The following is a 13,477-nucleotide window of genomic DNA, read 5'->3' on the forward strand; positions in this document are numbered from 1 at the left end:
AAGACAATGTGTGACATACAACAACGACGACGACAAGCCAAAAAAAGAAGAAAAAATCCGACATATTCATGGAGATTTTACAATATAAAAATCTGAGAGCCCTTCTGAGTATTTTCTCATAATTTTATGAAAACAAAACAAATTCATATCACATCTGTGATGATGTCCATGACAATAACCAATGGACCCAAATGTTCTTATGGCATCAAACAGTCTTCTATACCAGATTCAACTTCCAACCAAAACAGATTTTGTAAGTCCAAACCACAATTGCAAGCCTCTAGCTTTCTTAAGAAGTTTATACAAATAATCAAACCAAAAAGCAGTTTTTTGATGGCTAATTACATCTTATCAACTAATTCTTCTCACTGAACCATAATTCTCGGCGAGGGTGGACGTCGAGCTTCATTGTAAGGAGCTTCGGGCACGACGAGAGAGGGCGCGACAAGAGAGGGCTGAGATTCGCAGGATGGCAGGGAGAACGAGAGCTCGTATAAATCTTCCACTACTGTGCAATCCCTCAAAGAATTGGTAATCTCTCGATGGCCTCAAGGTAAGAACTAGAATTGGTAATGTTTTTCTTCACACCAGGAAATAATCGATGCTTCTTTTTTTTAATTAGTTTCTTGCATATTTCACTTAAGCTTCACAAATAACAATTAGCCTTGTGGCTGGTCTTTCACCCGATCATGTGTAGCTTTCTTTTGTTGCTGTTAGCTAATTCCTTCTCTAGGTGCTTAACTAATTGGAACTAACTGAAAAAATGTGTGGGCATCATGGGGTAATATCACTATAAAAAAACATAAATTTAGGGACAAAAGTCTGGAACGAAAATAATTCATCCCAAAATTGAGACAAATTTACCAACGAAAATAAATTTCAACTCAAATGACCAACAAAATTTATAACAAAAAAATTTTGTTTCAAGTTTGCAACAGGAACAAATTTAGTTGCTAAATTCGTCCCCAAATCTGGAACAAATCTAGAATTCGTCCCAAATTTAGGGACAAATCCCGGATTCGTCCCAGAATTGAAATTATTTTTAAAAAAAAAAGAAAAAAAAACACGGAAGACTTATATCTTGACCTAGAGACATCAGAATTTCATGAAACAAATTTCTATGCGTTCGTATCGTTGTCCTAATCGTAAATATGTCATCATCCATAATTTTGAATTAATATTTTAAGTGATTCAAAATTTTAACACAAATTAGGTCAAAATGGGATTAAAAAATTCCAAAAATCAATATATTTGGTCAAAAATATTTTTATGGATATATTTACTATCAGGACAATGATACGAACATATAGAAACTTGTTTCACAAAATTTCGATATCTCTAGGTCCATATTTAAGGTTTCCCATTTTTTTCTTTTCTTTTTAAATAATTTAATTTTTGGGACAAATCCAGGATTCGTCCCAAAACTGAAATTAATTTTAAAAAATGAAAATCAAACACCGAAGGCTTATATCTTGACCTAAAGACATCGAAATTTCTTGAAACAAGTTTCTATGCGTTCGTATCGTTATCCTGATCGTAAATATATCATCATCCATAATTTTGAATTATTATTTTGAGTGATTCAAATTTTTAACACCAAAAATAGGTCAAATTGGGATTTAAAAAATTCTAAAAATCAATATATTTGGTAAAAAATATTTTTATGGATATATTTATGATCAGGACAACGATATAAATGCATAAAAACTTGTTTTATGAAATTTCGATGTCTCTAGGTTCATATTTAAGGCGTCCAATTTTTTCCTATTTTTTTTTTTAAATAGTTTAAGTATTGGAACGAATCCCTGGATTCGTCCCAAATTTTGGGACAAATACCGGGATTCGTCCCAGAACTGAAATTAATTTAAAAAAAAAAAAGAAAATCAAACACCGAAGGCTTATATCTTGACCTAGAGACATCGGAATTTCATGAAACAAGTTTCTATGCATTTGTATCATTGTCCTGATCGTAAATATACCATCATCCATAATTTTGAATTATTATTTTGAGTGATTCAAATTTTTAACACCAAAAATAGGTCAAATTGGGATTACAAAATACTAAAAATCAATATATTTGGTAAAAAATTATTTTTATGGATATATTTATGATTAGGACAATGATACGAACGTATAGAAACTGATTTTATGAAATTCTGATGTCTTTAGGTTCATATTTAAGGCGTCCCATTTTTTTCCTATTTTTTTTAAATAATTTAAGTTTTGGGACAAATCCCTGGATTCGTCCCAAATTTTGGGACAAATCCTGGGATTCGTCCCAAAATCTGTGACGAATCCAGGATTCATCCCAAAACTGAAATTAATTTTAAAAAAAGAAAATCAAACACCGAAGGCTTATATCTTGATCTAGAGACATCGGAATTTCATGAAATAAGTTTCTATGCATTCGTATCGTTGTCCTGATCGTAAATATACCATCATCTATAATTTTGAATTATTATTTTGAGTGATTCAAATTTTTAACACCAAAAATAGGTCAAATTGGGATTACAAAATTCTAAAAATCAATATATTTGGTAAAAAATATTTTTATGGATATATTTACGATTATGACAATGATACGAACGCATAAAAACTTGTTTCATGAAATTTCAATTTCTCTTGGTAGATATTTTTTAAAACATATATAGGTTGCTACTAACTAAAAAGGTGTTGTGCAGCGAATGGTTGTAAATAAGTGACCGAAACCTTAAATATGGACCTAAAGTCATCGAAATTTCATGAAACAAGTTTTTATGCGTTCGTATCGTTGTCCTGATCGTAAATATGTCATCATCAATAATTTTGAATTAATATTTTCAGCGATTCAAATTTTCAACACCAAAAATAGGTCAAATTGGGATTAAAAATTACAAAAATCAATATATTTGGTCAAAAATATTTTTATGGATATATTTACGATAAGGACAACGATACGAACGCATAGAAACTTGTTTCATAAAATTCTGATGTCTCTAGGTCTATATTTAAGTCGTCCCATTTTTTTCTATTTTTTTTTAAAATAATTTAATTTTTGGGATGAATCCCTAGATTCGTCCCAAAACTGAAAATAATTTAAAAAAAAAAGAAAATCAAACACCGAAGGCTTATATTTTGATCTAGAGACATCAGAATTTCATGAAACAAGTTTCTATGTGTTCGTATCGTTGTTTTGATCATAAATATACCATCACCCATAATTTTGATTTATTATTTTGAGTGATTCAAATTTTTAACACCAAAAATAGGTCAAATTGGGATTAAAAAATTCCGCCAATCAATATATTTGGTCAAAAAAAAATTTCTGGATATATTTACGATCAGGACAATGATACGAACGCACAGAGACTTATTTCACAAAATTCTGATGTCTCTAGGTAGATATTTTTTAAAACATATATAGGTTGCTACTAACTAAAAAAGGTGTTGTACAGTGAATGATTGTAAATAAGTGACCCAAATCTTAAATATTGACCTAGAGACATCGAAATTTCATGAAACAAGTTTCTATGTATTCGTATCGTTGTCCTGATCGTAAATATACCATCATCCATAATTTTGAATTATTATTTTGAGTGATTCAAAATTTTAACACCAAAAATAGGTTAAATTGGGATTAAAAAATTCTAAAAATCAATATATTTGGTAAAAAATATTTTTATGGATATATTTATGATCAGGATAATGATACGAACGCATAGAAATTTGTTTTATCAAATTCCAATATATGTAGATCCGTATTTATTCTTTCTGAATTTTTTCCTCTTTTATTTAAAAAAAATAAATTCTGGGATGATTCTCTAAATTCGTCCCAGATTTTGTGACAAATAGGGATGAAATTGAGAACAAAAAATATTTGATGCCTAAAAACCCTAGATCTATACCTCATCACGCGCGTTTCTTATTTTCTTCCCCATTTCTTTCCTCTCTCCCCCGTTCCCCCTTCCAACCTGCGATTTCCAGGAGGGTTCTCCGAACGGCGTGATCTGCGACGACCGCGTGATCTCCGGCGGTGGAAGCTTTTCGATTGGTAAGCCCATCTCTCTACGCTGCTCTCGGATCTCCCTCTCTCGGCGACGACGTGATCTCCGGGGTGGCCGCGGGCTGGCCACCGCGGGCTGGCCGTGGGCTGGCCGCTGCCAGGCGATGGCTGCCTGGCCGGCGGTGCGGGCTGGCCGCTGCCCGGCGCTGCCTGGCCGCTTTACATAGAAAGTGATCTATGTTTTGCACTTTCTTGCCTTAGTGCTTTACTCTAGCTTTGTCCATTTCCATTGTAGAGTTTAGATGCCGTAATATTAGCACAATGATTAAATTGACATGCTTGATGGTAATATGAGTGGTGCTTATCTTGTCAGACAAAGAAATTGCTCCAAAAACAATAAATGATTTGAATTACTACACGAGTAATAAATTATTATCGAATTACTTCAATTATGGAGGGATTCATTAAATACTACTTTCTAGGTTGAAGATCTATGTTTTGATTGATCTGTTTGGCAATATAAATAATAGTGGCATGCTTGAATTTAATTAGTTGAACATCTTATAGTAACTAAATTTCTCATGAATCAAGTATTTCTCTCTTTGGGACAAGCTTACTATATATTGTCTGAAACTCTGAAAATTCTACTTCTTCAAAGACATTTCTTTAAAACCGATAGAACTTCATATATAATATTTTTCCCTACTTCAGAATTGACTAGGTTATAGTTATCAAGTCATCTGCATTTAATTTCTATTATCGGTGGATATCGTTTAATTTCTACTAATCGGTGGATATTGGATGATAACTGTAGTTGAGATTCTGTTGTGTCAATTACATGCTAAGACCATCACCATATTTGGTATAGTTTTCATACTAAAATAGTGCAATTTCAAATCAGACACTATTTCAGCTTCAACCCACCTACACCATATCACACCAAAAAAGAATATTCTTTAGAAGATTCTATTTTTCTTATTCATAATTTAATTATCAACATACATTTAAATTTATTAATATTTTATATAATAATTATTATATTTAAAATTAATACTTCATTAATATATGATAAGTTAATTTTTCATCCAACTAATGTATATAAAAAATTATGATTTTCATTTTTATTTTGTATTACATAATTGTTCAGGCATAAATATATTTTAAAAATATTATAAAATCACATAAAATATTTTACTATTTTTTATTTAAAACGAACAATGACACTTAATTGAAATTATAATATTATAAGACTTTAACTTTCAGAATCACTATATTGTTCCCATAAATACTCAATTAATGCATTTCGAAGGGCAATATGGGTAATGGGTAATATAGTTTACATTTTTTACATATAAATTTTTTTAATATTTTATTGTATTTTTTTATAAAATTAGTGATATAATTTATAAATGTAATTATAATTAAAATATATTAAATAAATTAAAAATAATAATTTAAATAAATTAAATCTTTACAAATATACATAATAATATTTAAATATGCTACTAAATACATTTAATTTAAATTTATAATATATAATAATTACATTTAATTACCTTTAAATATCTTATAAGTGAAGACAAAGAAAATAATAATTATAAATTAATTACATTTGATTTTATTAATTATATAATAAAATTTAAAAAAATAAAAATCCTCTCCTACACCAAATATGGCGATATGAATAGTGCAACACCATCTAAGATTGGAGCATTTTGATGTTAATTTTATACTAAATTTGACGTTTTGACGATGAATTAGAGATGCTCTAAAGGATTATCATGTATATTCATATACCAAGCACATTGTTATAAGATTTCCACCTATTATATATCCTAGCTCATTCTGCGTTGTAGGATCTTCTCGAAGTTGTTGGATTTTTACATATGAATAAATATAGCACCAACCATATTCTTTTCAGCAATAAAATCTTTTATGTTGCACAGAATTGTTGGATTTCTAAGTATTCTTTTCATCTATGGATCTATTTCCTCAGTCCATATCAGTTGCCAACCTTTGTAACCGTTAACTCGTTCTATCGATACTATCATACTTGTACGACATTGCTAATATAAGAATCCACAGACAAACAATTTGCGGAAACCGAAAACACAATCCTCTGACAACACAAATTGCTGGAATGTTTCAATCTGGTTTGCTCCAATGCTTCAAAGGGGTCTCATGCCAATTCAATCTACTCTAGACTGTACATTCATTCTGGTTGTGTAAAATGGAGCCTTAAAGCTGTCATTTGCTGCTTCTTTACTGTAAATTGAATGAAATTCATTTTGTAATTCATGATTTGCCATTCTTGCGTATTGCAAATATACTAAGGCTTGTAGTAAATTGTTTTTTTATTTTTTATTTTTTATTTTTATTAATTTATTTATTTTATTTTTTTTTAAAAAAAGTCCCAAAGATTCAAACCATTGGCGGGCACAGGATGCAATTACGGACCGTAGCAGCTCGTGGTAGGTCCCACACAACACTGAAACAGACCAATCCGGCTCGAACTCGGTCGGAGAGCCACAGACCCCAAATTTATTATCCGATCCATTTAAGTTTTTGATGAATCCGGATTAATTTCGGATGTCAAAATTATTAATCCTACTTTTCTGTTGGGACGAGTCCGCGACACTCTGCCGGTCGTCTTCTCCACAAACTCGATGAGCCGGCGGCGCTACCTACCGTCGATGGGCTGACACCCATTGCCATTCTCCGGGCAGCGCACTTGTTCCTTTCCTCCTCCCTCATCTCTTGCCGTCGCGCCTGTTTCGATTCTCCGCCCGCACCTCTTCGCCTCCAGGTTTTCACATTTATTACCATTATGAATTTAGTGTATAGATGGAGTAGGGATGTGAGTTCAAAAGAGAAGAAAGTATAGGAAATGCCGAGTAACATAGAGGAACTAGAGTCCTATTCTTACCAGTATGGAGGACCAAAGTTCAACTAAAGTTCATAGCAAATGTTGTTACTAAGAGTTCATATAAACGATATTGAAAAGGACCATAAAAAAGTGCCTGACTCTTCATTGATTATTTTGATCTCAACTTGATAGCTGGAATCCAGGTAATGGGTTGATATATTTGACTCTTTATTGGATCACCCTCTTCTTTTATCATGTTTGATTTTATTTTGAACAAAGGAAAAGAGTGTTAGTTATAGTAGAGTCACCTTATTGATAAACTGAAATCGAATCTCATATAACTTCCTTTTCAATTAGATGAGCACAACGATCTGGATCCCCATTACTGGATTTTCATCTTCCTTTGTCATCAGTTTTTTCCATCTTCCTTTGCACACAAAGGAAATGAGGATTACTGATAAATTGGAGTTGTTAAATTTCTATAGTTTGTCATACGGCTTACAAAAATATACAATATAAAATAATAGGATTTCTATTGTGGAAAAATTTCTGCTTTACTTGATGACGATGGTTGACATTGCTTGAGAATGATTTTCTATGCACTTGATGTAGCTTTGAGAATGATGGTGCCTACAATGTGGAGGCAATGTGTTTGTTGGCACTAACATATCATTTCTATTATAATCTTTTTATCTTCTTTTTTTCCGTCTACATGTACATATTATAATAGAATAAGTAGAAAAACATAAAATTTTCATTATTTTGGTTTAGTTTCTTGTACATTTATTTTGTTTGTATATGGTCACAATATATAATTAGTCTTCAAAGGGTGGGCCATAAAAGAATCAGAAACGTGAATATATGGTGATTAAGAATCCTATGGTCTTATGTAACTAAATTCCAAAGTTTCATGCTTACTTGATTCAATAATTAGGGTTTAGGGCTAACTAAAATGATTGATCTATCACATTGTGTTTCTCTCAGGCCTTAACCCGTCTCTTGGTAATTAAATTACTGAAATTTTAGAGCTTATTTACTGTTTTTTCTTTTATTAGAATCTTGGTGGAACCTTTCTGATTTTGGAACTAGTCACTGATGTTAGTATTTGGATCTAAGGAGAGAGAAACAAATTTTCTTCTTACGAATTCAATTCATGACATATATGTATATGAGAATAAATGCTTTATTGTCATGATTTTTTGTAATATGGTGTATCAGTTCTGAAATTAATGAATTTTAAAAGAACTTAAATTTAGACACAAACTGAACAATCCAACATTAATTTCAACGAGGAACACATTGCAGCATCGTGGAAGTATCACCAATAATTTGAAAATCTTACACTTGATTATTGAATTTGTTATACATTCTTATCGTTTGATACATGGTAGTAATGCTTGGATAGTTATTTATTTAGTTTTAATCTAAAAGGCTATTGAATTTATGGATTTTATGAATCTAGTCCTCTTGCAGGTTGAATGGTCTATTTTCATATGAAGAGAGGTTATGCCCTCTAGTATCTCTACCTAGGAAAGCAAGCTTAACAACCTACAAAGCCAAGACATATTCTTAGAGTTGATTCTTATTATTCTGTTCCCAGTTTTTTACCCTTTTTATTGATTGCAATTGTGGAAAATGAGGTCTTCCACACCTACTAGTGGCCTTCCTTCAGGTGATGGCAGTGGAGGAGGTGGGATTGGTGGGGGAGGCAATGGTGGCATAGGGGGTGTTGGTGTTCGAGTTTGGCCACCAACTACATCAGTATCATCCTCAGGGAAGAGGATCCAAAAGGAGATGCAGGAGTTGAATGTTGACCCTCTTCTCGCAGATTGCTCCGCTGGCCCCAAGGGAGATAACCTGTACCACTGGGTCTCCACTATCATTGGCCCCCAAGGTCTATTTCTTCAATTAGTTTGCATCCCTACTGTGATATTTAACAGTCTAGACCCCTATATGCACATTTTACAACTGCTAGCTTTTAGTTAGTATTTGCTACTTGGTAAAATTTACTAAAATTTCCATGATCGAGTGGATTATTTGCGTCATCATCTAATTTATTGAGATCATGACGTTGCACTTACAAATATCTGTTTCTGGTTGAGATCATTAGATTGTTATCTATGGGTTTGTAGTTTGATTATACACTTGCTACAATCATGTAAACCTATTTGTGGATTGGTTCAACATTCTTGTGAAATGTGCTAGGTTCTTAAGAGAGCTGTCCCCTTCCATGATATTTAGATGTTAAATGACTATGTTGTTTCTGATTTTCTTTGTTTTTTGAACCACCAGCACAACCTATACCCTTAGAATATTAGCATTATGATTACAGGTTGAAGGAATAATCAAATTAGTTTTTCTTGTGGCATGTTAGACTTTTAGCTTAGACAAACATAGCATTATGGTGAGTTGATGATTAGAACTTATATCTTTCATTCTCATTGGTAGATTATCCATCCTAGGGAATCATGACTAGATATGCATCTTTAAGTTGGGTTGTTGAACAATTTTTAATGGACGCCTTTAGCTGCTGAGCAAGAGTTGCTTTATAAATCCCTCCTTTATTCCTTCTTGCAACAAACTCTGCATATGTGAACACTTTTAGATGCCAAGCATTATGGAATTTGATAAGTCAAATTGGCTTTCTTAAGAAAAAAATGTGGCAAGCCAACACTGTGTCACAGGCTGTGTTGATTGGGCTAGTGCCCATATCCCAGGGTGCCATCCATTTATAGTACTTGACCAAGAATCCCTTGGTGTTAGTGGCATCTTCACTCCATATTTATTTATTTATTTTTATTTTATCATTTAGTCTAATTTAGCCAACTAGGAACACCTTGGTGTAACCTTTTAAGTTTGTAAAACATTGGCCCATCCATCTTCACTTGCCTTCCATCCAAGTTTGATGCTGCTTGCACAGCAATTGTAATTCGCCAACTCCTTTATTTATGGCCATAAAAATCTTTCAAACACTACTAACTAAAGGTGTAGACTGATAGTTGATCCTGTCTGAAAGCGGTGAAGGCGGTGAGCTGGTGTTGCTGACCAAGTGAAGACTTCGCGTTGTCTTGCAACACAAAGAGCGTTAGTGCGGGGCCAAGGAGGCGGTCTTGGCGTTGACCCTGCGATACTCAAGTTAGTGATTGATTCAGGAGAAGAAACTAGTGGAAGCAAACAATAGCAAAGAGCGTGTAGAATAATAGAGCATCTCATGCCTCCGCCTATAGATGGAGACCCCCTTTTATAATGTCACTATTGCGTTATGCACGCATCTCAAAGCATTAACATACTTTCTGAAGTATTCCTAAGAAATGACAGGCCATAAAGTGATCCTGACACCTTTCCTTAAATAAGTGTGCAAATCTTTGCGATGTGACAGGTTGAAAGCTTCGAATGTGCGATTTGTCAGTAAGATATTCTTTGTCCTTTATGGCACTAACTTCCGGAAGGAGTACGGAATTGCAGGTCCTTGGGGCCCGCATTAGGCCGTCCGGCCGCCACTCGGAGGGGATGGCTAGCTCGGCCTCAAGGAATGCAGTCAACAACTCGTTCTTCCCTCGGCCTTCCCTTTTGCCGAAGAGGCGTGATATATCTGGTCGGCCCCTAGGTCCGATCAAATAGAGCAGCGGATCAGGCAAGTTATATTTTAGTTTTTGACCTCGTCTGTAAGTCTTAAGTAATTGCTCGAAGAACGGTCGATCAGGACGTCCGGTCGGCCACTCTTGTCCTGTCGACCACTCACGTCCAACTGGTTGTTCCCGCTCGACCACACAAGCCCGGTTGGCAGTTCCAGGCCCGATCACCCTAGCTCGGGTTAGTGCTTTTGACCACTTCTTGACTTCGATCTCCACACCAGCTGATCTTCTTTACTTTGACTTATTTTTCAGGGGTTCACCTTTATCGCCGTATCAATAGTAATTATAGTTCTTGTTGGGATTAACACTAGCTTTTCTGGTCTTTTATAATAGGGTGTTGTCACACCATATTGGATAGGTGACAAATCCCCATTTGAGACAGGAGCGATATGGTTAAATCCCTCCAAATAGTGCTAATGTCATTCTACAGATTCAAACTCCAAACCTTTTGTCAGAAAAGCCTCAAGATTTCGCTTGCTTACCACTAAGACCAAACAACTGTTGGTAGATTAACACTAGTTTTGTGTAAACCATCCTACTGCTTTCCTTATAGTCCTTACATTTTCCTCTAAATTAGAAAAATCATGTATTTCTAAAATTCCTTGGGTTTTATTAATTTTGTACTATAATTGAGATGAATTTTAATTCAAATTTGATATATATTTCCTTTTCCAACTACGTTCCATGGGAGCTATTGCTTTGCATTAGAATTTTATCTGGAATTCCACCAAAATAGATGGATACCATTTCCAGTCATTTGGCAGCATCATTCTATTATTGGAGGAGTTTTGTGTTGTTGAAATCATACTACTTTGTAACCATTCCATGGTTAGGACCTGCCAAATTTCAATCTCAACATTAAAATGTGCACAAATTGTTGACAACAAAATGAGAAAATCATTTTATTAATTTTGTACTATCAAATTGAGATGAATTTTAATTCATATTTGATATATTTTTCCTTTTCCAACTACGTTCCATGTGAGCTATTGCTTTGGCATTAGAATTTTATCTGGAATTCCACCAAAATAGATGGATACCATTTCCAGTCACTTGGCAGCATCATTCTATTATTGGAGGAGTTTTGTGTTGTTGAAATCATACTACTTTGTAACCATTCCATGGTTAGGAACTGCCAAATTTCAATCTAAACATAAAACTGTGCACAAATTGTTGACGACAAACATGCTAAAATCATTATAATTTTTGAAAAATCTATTAGAAATGAGCTAGTATTTCTTGTACATTCTAGGTTTCTGATTTTGAACAACTTGCCTGTTGATTCTGTTAATTGCTGATAGTCTATATGTTGTAATTTCATGACTATATGTCTTTCTTTCTTTCTTTCTTTTTTTGGAGTAAGCTCTCATAAGAACGATAAATAACCTTAGAATGTTCAGCCTGGAACATTTACTACAGCCATCTTTTGTTCTTATTTCAGGATCGCCATACGAAGGTGGCATTTTTTTCCTTGACATCATATTTCCACCTGAGTATCCGTTCAAAGCTCCAAAGGTACAGCCTGAACTAAACAAAACGAAACCAATCATGTTCTGCATTTTCAGGTCTAAGAGTATCATCCTGGATCTTTTAGCTATAACATTAGTCATATTGCTCCATCTGAACATAACAGGAAGCATATTTACTGCTGAATGATGACTTCAATATAGAAGTGTATTGAATGTGGCTTATTGCTGCCAATGGGCTATAGCAGCCATAGCACACCATGATCCATGGCACATGTTTCACAAAAATTAATTTTATCTGCAATCCAGCTTGAATCCTTGAAGATTGTTATCCTTTGAATATGTTTCCAAGTTCTTTTATGGAGGTTTTCTTTTCAAGTTGAACTCATCTCTAGTGGATGAAATGAAAAGTCAAATTGGAAATTTGACTGAACCACTTATACAAGTCACTTAAACTGACTGGAATTCCCATGTTTGGTATGTAGGAACTGTGATGTATAGGTAGGCAGTTGGTGACTTCAAAGGATATTAGGTTGTTTGGAGGAATATCTGAGTTGGTCAAACAACTTCTAGTCCAAACATTTTGACTTGAGCTATATATGGATGCCCACATAGAAATGTTAAATTTTGTAGAGCAATAAAATAAGTGAGAATTGCTATCATCTTTTATCTTCTACTTAAGTTGGTTATGTAATCTTCATCATTATGCAATCAGGTGACATTTAAAACCCGGATTTATCACTGCAATGTTGATACTGCCGGCAATCTAAATCTAGACATCCTGAAGGATGGATGGAGTCCAGCTTTAACAATTTCCAAGGTTTTAATCGCCATCAAATCCATCATCACTAATCCTGACCCCTGTATGTGCATACATATTCTCTACTTCGTTAATTGCTCAATTAGACCTTGAACCATATTTGTTTATCCTCTTCATATGCTGTTTATTCCCCTCTATCCTGCTTGCAGATACTTCTCGCAACTCAAGTATTGCTCAATTATATTTGACAGATCGAGCTAAGCACGACAAGATAGCAGCCGACTGGACTAAGCGATTTGCTCAGTAAGAAAAGTTCAGCTTTCTGTTGCAGCCGCTAAAACCGATGTTCCATTTGCTTGAAGAAATAGTAGTTTGTCATCGTACTTCAGATTTTGAACAATGTTCTTTGTGCCTTCAATAGTGTTTGTTTATCCTTCAACCTTTCAGGATTTGTTTCTGCTTACTTAGTTAAATCTCGTGGAGTTATGGTTTATTACGGTGAATTTCAATGTCATGTTGAATACATCATGATATCGACAAACTCAGTCTACCAATAGCCCTGTATCGCAGGATGATTGGAATTGAGAGCTGGGTTTGTCTCCACATGCTGGTAAGGATGCTAGGATTCATAGAGCTACACTTGAAGTGTGAGTGATCATTGGAATGGAGGTGTGCCATTGCAGCAGCATCGCACTAGGTTATCAAAGAAAAGTATCTATGTATGCCATTGCAGCTGACCTGGGAATCATTCAGTTCAAAATGGATAAA

General features: G+C 34.0%; 1 protein-coding gene across 5 annotated transcripts; it reads left to right on the forward strand.

Annotated features, from left to right (window-relative positions):
* The first annotated feature begins 3,875 nt into the window (after window positions 1-3,875).
* On the forward strand, window positions 3,876-13,205 carry LOC122010336 (constitutive photomorphogenesis protein 10-like). 5 transcript variants are annotated; one of them, XM_042566828.1, is made up of 5 exons: window positions 3,876-4,030; window positions 8,311-8,742; window positions 11,925-11,998; window positions 12,665-12,812; window positions 12,919-13,205. In XM_042566828.1, the coding sequence occupies exons 2-5, from the start codon at window positions 8,484-8,486 to the stop codon at window positions 13,014-13,016; spliced, it is 579 nt and encodes a 192-aa protein (XP_042422762.1). In that variant the 5' UTR covers window positions 3,876-4,030; window positions 8,311-8,483; the 3' UTR covers window positions 13,017-13,205. The 5 variants fall into 5 exon arrangements, with proteins under 5 accessions (XP_042422762.1, XP_042422763.1, XP_042422764.1 ...); XM_042566829.1 differs by having other exon boundaries at window positions 8,322-8,742; XM_042566830.1 differs by having other exon boundaries at window positions 8,322-8,742; window positions 12,961-13,205.
* The last annotated feature ends 272 nt before the right edge of the window (window positions 13,206-13,477 follow it).

Source organism: Zingiber officinale, chromosome 8A, assembly GCF_018446385.1.
Source record: "Zingiber officinale cultivar Zhangliang chromosome 8A, Zo_v1.1, whole genome shotgun sequence".
Classification (NCBI taxonomy): Eukaryota; Viridiplantae; Streptophyta; class Magnoliopsida; order Zingiberales; family Zingiberaceae; genus Zingiber; species Zingiber officinale.